Genomic DNA, 13,261 nt, shown 5'->3' on the forward strand with positions numbered 1-13,261 from the left:
GACCTTGATGATGTTTGGAAAAATTCCTGAATCTAATCACTTCATCTGCTGGTGACGGGGATAATTCCAATCAAATAGATCCTACAAACGTTTAAACAATCACTCTGAAATCCTCTATTTCGAGGATTCTAAGAAATGATAATCTAAACCTGAAATTTTTAGGTTTAAAAATTTAGATTATAAAATTTTCCCAATGGGCCTAAATTCCTGTTCAGAATTCATCAATTCCTGTCGATCACTAGCTACTTTAGCTGGAATTCTGATAGAATGATGGATGGAACAAATCAAGTAAAAAGCTTATGAAATAAATAAATAAATAAATAAATAAATAAATAAATAAAAACAAATAAATGAGTAAATAAATTATTATTATTATTATTATTATTATTATTAATAATAATAATAATAATAATAATAATAATAATAATAATAATAATAATAAAAACACCTTTCTAGCTAAAAGCAGTATCCGGTTTTATTAATCCCCTGGATTTCTACTAAAGGTAAGATCTGAAAGAATCGTTAAACAAACATAAAGAACATTCTCTTTTTTTTCGGTTTTCAGCTAATGGAGGACATGAGGCGGGAAAGAATAGTGCAGGAAATACAAGATATTGTTTATAAAATAAAAACAAATTCAAGAAAATAAGATACATTTTAACAATCGCATATATATATATATATATATATATATATATATATATATATATATATTATTATTATTATTATTATATTTCAGAAACTATATGTATCTATGCGTTGTTCAAGTCCTTAACGAAAGTTCATATTTACGAGTTGAGAAGTCGTAATTACGACATCCCGTGCATTGAAGTCACTTCGTTCAGAGGGAGACAGAGGTGAAGCTTCTCTTAACTCAAATCCAAAACAAAAAACAGCAAGGTTTTTTAAATCTAATTCTAGACAATGAAGAACAAAGAATTGTGCATCAGATGTGTTTTGTGTTTTTTATATTTTTAATCTAAAGATTCGATTTCAACTAATTTGCCGTCGATTCCGCCCTCATGGTGGTGTTCATAATTGATTCAACTCGTAAATACCATCTTTCCCACACGCCTTCTAGAGGTCTGTTTTCTGTGTGTAAATACAACACAGATTCATTTTATTTTGTGTTCTGCATTTGAACGCTAGCACCAGGGTTGCCAGGGTGGTATTTTTTAAGCAAAATAGACCAGTTTGGCGCATGAAAAAAGCAAGTTTAAATAAAATCTATATTTTAAAGTCAATTATGGAAAATTAAATCTGTTTTTTCCCTGAACATTGGCGTAGGTTGGGTTGAGGAGAAATGAGGAACAAAAGTGTACGTAGGTCTGTGTGGGTTTTCTTTTTTAAATAAAAAAAAGACAGGATGTAAAGAGAGCACAAAGGAAATGTCTTTTTTCATGTCTGCTGATTTAAACAAGAGCAAAAATGTAAAGTTACACAACAAGAACACTGATTATATGTGGTTTTGTTTGCTTTCTTAAAACCTGGCAACCCTGTCTGTCAGACACAGGACTGTTTCAGACAGTGACACACACTGACAACAAAATGAAGCAGGAGAATGGAAGTGAATGAATACTCTACCTTTTATTTTACCTGTATGGAACACACACCTGACAAAAGGCAATCTTCACATCCAGGATTGGTGCACTGCAGTTGTATAAGAAATGTCTGTTCATAAATACCTGAAAAACACACACACAGGGAGAGGATTGCACATCGTTAATCTTACCATCGTTACGGATCTTCACATCGCACATGAGCCATTCGGTTCGAACAGAAAGACAAAACATGGTGCTGCGGTTTCTGTAGCAGCCTTCTGATTGGCTGGAAGGAGTTTAACGAGTTGATTAAACGTAACTGGGGTATAAACGGGTAAAAGATATGACCGATAGCATTAAAAACGATAATCTGGCTCATCCAGATTTGCTAATTTTATATATTTTATATATATATATATACATACATATATATATATATATAATATATAAAATTTATTCAGAATATTTTTTTTTAATTAATAATTTAAGTAATTTCTAAGCATTCAATCAACAGGAAGCCGATTGCATATTGATAAGAAATAATATAAAATAAAAATAAAAATTTAAATATATAAATATATAATAATAATATATAAAAATATAAATAAAATAAAAATAAAAAAGAAATAGGTTTAAATCTAAAGATTTTAAATCGGAGATAATTGTTTTTTTTTATATTATATACAATTTAGATTTAGATACTTATTTATTATCTAGATTAAAAATGTAAATTAGTAAATAAATAAATAAATCCTGAAAAATATCATAAAATTAATAAAATTAAAATTTTAATAAATTATGTTAATAATTTATTATTGAGAAAAAATTGAAATTTTTTTTTTTTTTCGTTTTTGACCAAAAAATTATTTTTTTATGTTTTATTTTTAGAAAAAAAACCCATCTTTACAGTATTTGCTTTTCATCTAACAAAATTTCAGGATATTCCTAGTCTTTGTCTATGAGGAAATTGTAATACTAAAATCTGATAAATTAATAACTATAAAGATATAAAGTATAAATATAATAAGATAAATATAAAGTTCCTCAACTAAATGAATCATGTTATTTCCTGTGAAATGTGAACAGTGTGTTCACACCTGGAATTTCCAGGAAAGAAAAACCAGTTGAAATGCACATCTGTGTCAGCATCTGGTCTGTTATCGAAAGAAACAAAAAATAAGATGCTAATTGATGACAAAGTCACGTTTTTGGACTCGATTTAATGTCATTTAGCGTGTTAGTATATAAAATAAAAAGACGGATAAATCTTCATCTTAAACAGACGAGCTGAAGTGCAGCACCGTCTCCAGATGTTTTCTCAGCCTCGATCCCCTGTGAGTGTCGTTGGAAGAAGCAAATTACTAATCCAATTGGGATTAATGAAGTTAATCTATCTATCTATCTATCTATCTATCTATCTATCTATCTATCTATCTATCTATCTATCTATCTATCTATCTATCTATCTATCTATCTATCTATCTATCTATCTATCTATCTATCTATCTATCTACCTTCTCTGAACTGAAATCCTGACGGGATAAAAGACGTTTTAACAGATTCATCATCAGAATGACAACGACAACGATGATGATGATGATGATGATGATGATGATGATGATGAAGACCAAGGTTCCAAAAATAGCCCTATTCCAGCACAGCTTGATGACTTCCTTTTTGCTTTCCCTGAGCGTTTCCTGTTCCAGGAGGCTAGTTAGCTCTGATGGGCTAAACACACAGCGCCTGGATAAAAAACACCCCGCGGTTCAGCATTAAATATTAATCGGCGTTTTCCAGCACCAGCAGAAGTCTTGCGTGCGTCATCCTCCTCGGCCAGGAGCACACGCTGTACCAGTCCTCCCGAGGAGGCGTCCGTGACGTCGTGAAGACCGGATTACTCAGACCGGATTACACACCGGGATTGACGGCTGCTGTTAAAAACGCTGCGCAATTAGCAAACAAGTGGAAAAGATCTCATAAAGATCGTTCCGAAGCATGGTTCAGTGAAATACTACTTCAGGGTTTATTCACAGGATCCACAGGATCTGGTGGTTTGCCTCCACAATGACGGCATTCTGGGTGTGCTTTTTAATATTCTTTATAGTAATCAGGGTTTTTTTGGGATTGTTGCAGCCAAAAATCTTTGAGTATTTTAAATATTTTGTAGAAAGCGACTCAAGTTGTTGACATCACAAGCTCAGGATTCTTTTTTTAAACTCCTAAGTTGTCACATATACATTACTGCACAGTGAAAATCTTTCTTCGCATATCCCATGCTTGGGGGTTGGGGTCAGAGTGCAGGGTCAGCCATGATACAGCACCCCTGGAGCAGGTGGGTTGGGGGCCTTACTGGAGGGCCCAATGGTGGCAGCTTGAACCTCAAGCTTCCAGTGAATAACCCAGAGCCTTAACCACTGGAGCTACCACATGCACAGAAGAGGAATGTGGCTGACCACGTGTTGTGACATCACACGATACGTCTAGGTACAAGTCTGCACAAAGTCATCTTAAATAACCTGAACAAACTCCGTGGAATATCACGGAATATCACCAGAGTCTGACTGATGTTGCATTCATCTCTGCGATCTGAAAATCATGAAATCCCAAAGGAACTGAATGATGTCAGGTTACAGACTTAACTTCGCCCCCTCTGTCGTACAAGCTCCCACATGCTTTAGGTATAAACTCTGTGATATGCAGCGTCCGTTCTGATTCATCTTCTGACCAATCAGAACGTGGAGATGATCGTACGGGAATGCAGCCGTCATTTCACTGTGAGAGTTAAATCACACGGAGAGCGCGGCACTTCAGAAAGCGAAGCCGAGTCTATTCGCTGTTGAAGTCTATTTCCTTTGCTATTAGAGGCTGAATGACCACATTGACGTGTCCATTCTCTCATCTAACGACCGCACACAGGGCTACAGCGCCGAAAATAACTAACATTACAGCCGAGGAGGAGCTTCCGCTGGGAACAACCGGACAACACAACCGTGGAGAGAGAGAGAGAAAGAGAGAGAGAGAGAGAGAGAGAGAAAGAGAGAGGGGGGGAGAGAGAGAGAGAGAGAGAGAGAGAGAAACAGAAATGAAGAGATTCTGGAGGCGTGATTCATGAACACACCCTGAGGTTAACAAGTAACTTCTAGAGACTCCTAGAAAAAAACAGCAGCTATAATTATGATGAGGTAAAAGTAATTAAAGGGTTTTTATATCGTCCGGCTTTAGGGTCAGTTTCTATAAGAAGAGGTCAAAAATCTAAAGAGAGAATTCTTCAACAGTTTCTCTAACCCTTTTGACCTTTTCACAGCAGGACAGAACCGGACTTATGAGACATTTTTAATCAGTGTACAGACCTGAGTGATGTCCAGTCTGTGAGTCTGATCTAACATGAGTCTCTCTGCATCCAGTGTGTTTTAGACGTGTCTCAGAGAGCAGAAATCGCTTTGATTCAACATTCTGACACTGGAGACTCCTTCCATAAAGCTCTCCAGTCACGAGTCTAAGTGAAATAAATGAATGAAATGAATCCTGCAGTCAGGCTCCCAGGCAGAGGATCATGGGAAGGTCAGGGATGACCTCGGGGATCTGTGTGTGTGTGTGTGTGTGTGTGTGTGGCGGTGAGATCCAATCGGTCCAAGTCACGGCTGTGTGAATTCATCACTGCTCGGAGAAAAACCAGGAAATGATGGAGAGAACAGGAAGTGCCGCGTCCAAGGGCTCAGACAAGGACAAAGATGAAAGAGAAGAAAGAGGATGAGGGGAGGACGGTACCATGTGTGATGGAACGATAAACACCCCCCTGTGTGTGTGTGTGTGTGTGTGTGTGTGTGTAGTATTTTGGAGTAGAATTGTAGAGAGATCAGGATCATCTTTAATATAGTGTGTGTGTGTGTGTGTGTGTGTCAGAGAGTATGTAAGTGAGTCTGTGTGTGTGTGTTTAATTGTGTGTGCATGTGTGTGAGAGTGTGTATGTCTGTGTGTGTGTTTGATCATGTGTGTGTTTAAGTGTGTGTATGTGTGTGTGAGAGAGTTTGTGTTTGATTGTGTGTGTCTGTGTTTGTCTGTGTGTGTGTGTGTGTGTGTAGTATTTTGCGGTAGTATTCTAAAGAGATCAGGATCATCTTTAATATAGTGTGTGTGTGTGTGTGTGTGTGTTGCTGAGACACACGAGAAGTTCATTTTGTTAAGTGCTGATGATCAGGTGACATCGACTGATCCGTCACTCAGGATTAAACAGATGGAGAATATCCGTCACCTAGACACACCACCAACACCGTGTGTGTGTGTGTGTGTGTGTGTAAATAATAGGCCTCTCTGTACTACCTTGGACAAGCAAAACCACCACCATCGATCGAACATTTGCTTCGATGCTAACGTAGCTAACAAGCACAGAAACCTAATAGCTACCAGATTAGCATCCAGTCACCTTCAGCATCAAAAGGTTATGTTTCCACACAATGCTAGTTAGCGCTAGCGTCTGCCGCGGAGCCCCAGAAAAATAAAGCGCTGTCCTATCGGCGTTGTGCTGAAGTGTTGACAGACTTTATCACTCCACAACACACAGACACACAGACACACACACACACTGTTTCCTGCTGCAGCAGCTGCATTAGCTTTCACCACGCACCCTCTCTGAGTAATATATAACACGATTACTGAGACATGACTTGAAAAAAAAAATGACAGACAGGGAGGGAGGGGAAGGAGGAACGCCGAGAGGGATCTCAAGTCCAATAAATCTCCAGTCAGGAGTTGACTTTCCGTGGATGAGGAATTTCGGGGCTCGGATAAATGAAAGCATCACTAATCAGACTTTTACAAAAAACATCTTAAGCACTACATTAAAGCGTAATTAATAAATAAATAAAAGCCGAATCAAAATGAAAACACGTCAAAAAATGGCTTTAAAAAGTGTCCTGGTTCCTCAGTGTTTACTTTTCCACAAATCCTTTCAATTAAAGATCGGAATTAAAGCAGCAGTTTGTTATTTTTTAGCATGTTTCTAGTCGGATGATAATAACAGAGTTGTTTCAAACTTCTGGGAGTGACACACACATCTCACATATCTCACACGTCTCACACACATCTCACACGTCTCACACATCTCACACGTCTTACACATCTCACGTCTCACACATGTCTCACACACGTCTCACATATCTCACACGTCTCACACATCTCACACACATTTCACACGTCTCACATATCTCACACACGTCTCACACGTCTCACACACATCTCACACACGTCTCACATATCTTACATGTGTCTCATATATATCATACATCTCACACGTCTCACACACATCTCACACACGTCTCACATATCTCACACACATCTTATGCATGTCTCATAAATCTCATATGTCTCACATCTCACACACGTCTCACACATGCCTCACATGTCTCACACACATCTCACACGTCTCACATATCACACACATCACACAAAACAGTCTTTTGGACAAATTTCCTCTAATTGATTTCATTACTTGTTCATTTGAAACTTTGCTTTACATTTTTCTGGCCCAGAAATAAACGGCTTGTTTCCTGTGATTTCTGTTTTCTGTTAAAGATGTACCAGGGGTGTGGATATTTTTCACAGCGTGTATGGAGCGTGTGTACATTTTTGCAGCTGCAGCTCACCTTAAAGGCAGCCCTGAAAATGACAAATGGCCTCTTTAATGATTTTTATTTATGCTTAAGATGTGCAGAGAATGTGTTGGTATGATGATAGTGAAGTATTTTAATTATGGTTTTTTAAAAAGACTGTAAATCTTCTTTTGCATATTTATCAGCAAGGCATGAATTCATTACAAATAATTTATGTGAAGCTCACATCAGAAAATCTGGAATTCCGTATTTCATGTGATTCCATAAAGTCTCGTCTCCGTGTCGGACAGAATATCGGTCACCTCTGTCATTTCATTTTGTCCAGAAACGCAGCTGATCTCCACGCTTGCATATTAATCCACTCGTCACACAATGTGTAATGACATGAATATGCAAATGAGGGGGCGGGAAAAGACGGTGAGGTAATGTGGCATGAAACGAGGGGCAAAGGGGGAAATGATCATCATCTCAGCTGCACACAATCCTCTTTGTTTGTCCTCCTGTCTTTTTTGTCCACCTCAGTTTTTCCTTCTTTATCTGTGAAAGGATGTGATGTCGCATCTGTCATTCGAAAGAAAAAATAAGATCAAAATAAAAAAACATCAAAGAGAATTTCCTCCGTACGCCAGATGTGGTCCATTAGCCCAGTCATGTTCGGTGTAATATTAATGGACGCCATGTTGGGCAGCTGGAATGTTCCGTTTTAGTTATCCTGCATTTGATTAAAATAAATTATTTTCAATCACTGTAAAAAAAAAAAAAACAACTAACAAGTCGTTCACTTTCATTATTCGTGAGTGGATTTTATGTAAATGTTGGAAATCTGTTTTAATTAGTGGCGTCTCACATATCTCACACACATCTCACACACGTCTCACATATCTCACACACATCTCACACACGTCTCACATATCTCACACACATCTCACACACGTCTCACATATCTCACACACATCTCACACACGTCTCACATATCTCACACACATCTCACATATCTCACACACGTCTTACACACGTCTCACACACATCATATTTATATCTCACACGTCTCACACATGTCTCACAGACGTCTCACATATCTCACACATCACACAATCACACAACACACAAACAAGCTCCTCCCCCTTAGCTTGGAATTTATGCTCAGGAAAAATCTCCTCAACCTCAAGTAGCTAGACCATGCACCATGAGGCTCACTGAACATCATAACAACATCCTCAGACGTCCGGTGAGGTCAGTCGAGTTAATTTCACCTCACAGGCTGTCCTCAAGGTGCTGTCCAGTTATTTGGTCAGTGTTTGCACACGTATTTGCACCTCTGTCCATCTCTGTACCATTTGTAGCAATGTACCACAATGAATGTAAACGAATCTCTTCACCTCCACCACACCACCAGAGGACGGCCCGGATGGGCGGGGGGTGGGGGGATTGTGGGGGCGAGGGGCTGCGAAAGGCCGAGGGTCAGAGAGATAAAAGCGAGAGCGAGCAGGTGGAAGGAGAGAGAGAGATAAAAACACAATAAATATGCGAGCGTCCCTCCAGCATGCCCGAGTCGTCTACAAACACCACTTTCTTCAGAAGAAGAGACGAAAGCCATAATGATTTTTCCCCGTAAATATAAAATCCATCTTAAATCAAGATTTGCTCAAAAGAGAAAATAAGTGAATGTCTGAAAATGGATTTTATTCCAGCAATGAAGTGAAATCTGTCTCTGTTACTGAAACACTGGCTTGATTAATGCTTCTCTCTTATACAGCAACAGCGGCTCCATTTCCCTCATCCTCACAAATCAGAACAGGAAATGACCTCGACACAAGGCCTGGTTCATCACACATCTCACGTCTCACACTTCACACACGTCTCATATATATCTCACACGTCTCACATTTCAGACATCTTCCACACGTCTCTCACAGACCTCTCATATATATCTCACACGTCTCACATTTCACAAATCTAACACACTCGTCTCACACACATCTCACACAAGTCTCACACACACCTCACACAAGTCTCACACACCTCTCACACAACACGCACACGTTCCACATGTCACACACATGTCCCACACATCTCACACACACCTCAAACTCATCTCACATATGTCTCACACACATCTCACACGTCTCACACATGTCTCACATATCTCACACACATCACGCACACGTCTCACACATCACACACATCTCACACACATCTCTCACACATCTCACACACTTAGCATTGTGAGAATACAGACAGTAAATACTCTTGCCGCATGAACAACACTGCAGACTCGACAAACTGCGTGAAGCAAACATTACCCCTGATGTATAATCTGCTAATGATGCATTATAACATGTTTGGAATGCAGATGTTGATACGCACGGCCTTCATGGAAACGGTGAAAAGATTTACGATTGAAAAAGTACACCATGTTAATGAAATGTAAACCATGGCTCGTGTATGCATCAATGAAGACTGAGGAGGCCACCATAGGGGACCTCCTACCATCTGCCCCATTTCTCTCAGTGTGTGTGTGTGTGTGTCTGTGTGAGTCTGTGTGTGTGTGTGTGTGTTTGTGTGTGTGTGTGTCTGTGTGTGTCTGTGTGTGTGTGTGTTTGTGTGTGTGTTTGTGTGTGTGTGTGTGTGTCTGTGTGTGTCTGTGTGAGTCTGTGTGTGTGTGTGTGTGTTTGTGTGTGTGTTTGTGTGTGTGTGTGTGTGTCTGGCTTACTGATGACTCCCAGATCATAAAACACACACACACAGACACACACACAGACACACACACAGACAAGGATGTGATGTGTGGTGAAGCACCAGGCCGGTGGCAGGTGCAGTACAGAGGGAGGATCATTATCAGAGAATAGCAGTGACAGCTTGAAGGGGTGGGAACGCCCAACCCAACCCCCAACCCCCCACTCTACTCACACACACACACACACACACACACACACACACGGAGGCTGTGGTGTGATAAATTCCAAGCCTGGAACCAAAATAAAACACATTTAAACCCCGCCTCCTAGACCATAAATCTGTTATTGTTTATTTTTTCACTAAATAAAAAACTTAACAATTTTTACTCACTTATAGCTACATTTAACATCTAATCATATAAACTGTATTTCCTACACTGGAGACTCCTTACATAAAATAAAATAGCAACGATTTCAACTTTAATGCGATCGCCTTGGTCAGATTTAGTCAGTTGAAGGATTTTAGGATGAAATTGATTAAGATGTCCATCACTCACCCCCTGCACCACCACCACCAGCACCACCACCAGCACCATCCAACACCCCCTCACAACCGTGTGAATATAATCAGTTACTATGGAAACCATAACCTATATCCCTAACCCTGAATCTTGAAGGCTTTAAGCATGGATGCCAATAAAGGGGAAGGATGTAGTTTTCTGAATCTATTATTCATGTAAGTTTTTGGTCCCATTTCGGATTCACTCTCTCCGAGTGTCACACAGCGTGGTGTTAGATATCACACCAGGGTAAAAAAAAGAAAGCGAAAAGGGAAAAATGCCAGGAACAATCCACCTCTGTGAAGCCGGAATGCCTGACATTTCTGACAGCGCTCGACTCATTATCTGGAGCTTATTACGACTGTAGGTCAGGGTACAGACGAGGTGAATGTGAGCGTAGCAACCTAGAGCCAAGCCCCCCCCCCCCCCAACCCATCTCTGGTCCCTGGCTACCTCACCCAGGGGTAAATAAATCCAAATCCACCCTATGGAACACATCTAATATACATATATATGACTATATATTTATCTATTTATATCTGTTCTATATCTATAGATCATGATCATCCAATTATTTCTTTTAATTAGTGTGATGGACATAAAGGTCATGTGCAGCATCCTGCCCTGGAAAGCTCCCCAGGGCTAAAAATAGTATTATTCTCTATCCTAAACATATCCTAACTCATTTATTATCTATTAGATTACTCTTAAAGATTAGATAACTCTTAAACTAAACCCAATTAGTTATAATCACATTATTTAATTAACCAAACACATTAATTATCCATTCCAGCTTGACTAGAAGTAACTCGTTATTATTTCAGTATAATTTTATATACCCTAATGAGTATTTTATTCCTGATCTACTCTATGATGAAGGAAGATGAAGTTCAGGGTTTAGTCTGGCTAAAATTTTAAAAGAAAAAAATGCTAGTAATTCTACACAAATAATTCACCTGTTTTAATCAATTTAAGATTAAATATAAATGAAAATAAAATAATTGATTGATTCTGATCATTTTTAAAATACCTAGAAAAATATTTTTAAAATATTAATTAATTTATTAAATATTAATATAAAAATAGAAAAAATAGAAATCATTTAGAATCTTTTATTGGAATTGTAAAATTAAAACAAACCATTCTGGAATAATTTAAATAAAATAAAAAATTTAAAAAAATTAAAATTAAAAAATTAAAATAAAGAATTTAGTGAATATTTAGATTAGATTAATTAAAATATTAAATAATATAAAATAATAAATAAAAAATAATTCTTTGTCTATTGTAAGAATTCTAATCAAAATAAATAATCAAATAATTCTTTTCTATAACAATTTCACTTATAACTAAAGACATTTTAATTTTGTAGCAATTTGAGAATAACTAAAAACTTAAAAATAAAATAAAATAGAAAAGAAGTGCCATTTTACTGCATTTTTTGAATTTTTATTTTACTGCAGAAGTGTTTCTTCTGGACCTGCTTTTCCTCTGGACTTTTTTTCACTCTATTTCATGCTGATTGGCATCTCCGCTCTGCTCTCGACAGATAAGAATGCACACCTAAAATCCAGAAAAAAATTATCTTTAGAAATAAACTTGGGGTTCCCTCCGAGCTGCAGAGCTCCAGGTTCTCTCCGGGAATTGGAACAGAATGATTTTACTGACCCGTTAATTAATGAATGATTCACGTGACCCAACCTCGGCTATCAGGTTCGAGAAGGTCTACTGCTATTTTATAGGAGCAGAAAACTAGCTATTTATATTCTAATTTTCATGTTCAGCTACATCAGTAGTAATGCTAGCAAAGTGGTGAAAAAAAATGAGGTAGCTACATGTTAGCTGTTTGAAAAGATGCTAACATTTCTGAGGAAAATGATCCACATTTAGACAAAATGGTTACAAGCTAACTAGCTGATTAACGTTGCTGGAATTCATGAACTCTATATGTTAACTAGCACAGCATTAGCATTTAGATGAATCTGAGCTGAAAACACAGAGAAAGGGAAGCTAGCCTGATCTGGTAGTAGCATAATTAGCATAACACGCTGATTAGCATGACAGAGTGTGCAATATACTGTAGCTGGGGCAGAATTCTGATAGTTCTGTAAATGACAAAGAACAGAGAGAGACAGAGAGAAGGAAAGAGATCATCTACGTATTAAAGAAAATTTACAGAAATATAGCAGATAGCACAAGCACAAAAAAGAGCATGATGCTCTCTCGCTCATCAAATCCCTTAGATTATAATCCTGAACCATCATCTGGATTAGGATTGTGAATTCGAGCCAGCGAATCTTTATCAGCTCGCCCGTGACCACTTCAGCGCTTTCATTAATCCGCTAATGTAATCACCGCTCAACAATTCATCTGACCAATCAGACGCGCCGGGATTTACGGCTCAGATGGACGTTTTTCATGTAACTGTAATAACAGACCGTATGATGAAGGAGTGATGAGTCCCTGAGATGAACACAAGCAAGAAATCCTGAAAAGTGAGGTCTGAAGTCTTGGAGGTCATTTAGGTAAATGAAATCACATCACAAGATCTTTCTTGACTAGAAGCATCCAAGATGGAGGTCTCTCTCCCTTAAACATGGATAGGGATAGAAAATACTGACTGGAAATGAAAACATACATGAAAACAAAGCAAGAGACAATTTAAAGATGATGAAAATAAACAGTGATTTAAGAAGGAGAAGACGGCAAGTGTTGAAGTAATTAGTGTTTGTTGCTAATATTGCTAATATTTCTAGTTAATTATCACATTAATCACTGCTTCATTTCAACAAAATGGCTGTCATTATTCAGCAGCTTATTAAATAGCACTTGATCCAGCCCATCATGTCACTTTGTCAATCTTTCTACTTCCT

General features: G+C 38.0%; 1 protein-coding gene across 9 annotated transcripts in view; it reads right to left on the reverse strand.

Moving 5' to 3' along the window:
* The window catches only part of mapk10 (mitogen-activated protein kinase 10), a 64,801-nt gene that overhangs the window by 42,345 nt on the left and 9,195 nt on the right, over positions 1-13,261 (reverse strand). For 7 of the 9 annotated variants that reach the window (XM_058414740.1, XM_058414742.1, XM_058414745.1 and 4 more), the window contains exon 2: positions 1,614-1,685. In XM_058414740.1, the coding sequence (XP_058270723.1) occupies positions 1,614-1,685 (72 nt within the window). Of the gene's footprint in view, positions 1-1,584; positions 1,686-13,261 lie in introns of all 9 variants that reach the window. The other 2 variants (XM_058414744.1, XM_058414743.1) reach the window with 2 other exon arrangements.

This window comes from Hemibagrus wyckioides, linkage group LG18 (genome assembly GCF_019097595.1).
Source record: "Hemibagrus wyckioides isolate EC202008001 linkage group LG18, SWU_Hwy_1.0, whole genome shotgun sequence".
Classification (NCBI taxonomy): Eukaryota; Metazoa; Chordata; class Actinopteri; order Siluriformes; family Bagridae; genus Hemibagrus; species Hemibagrus wyckioides.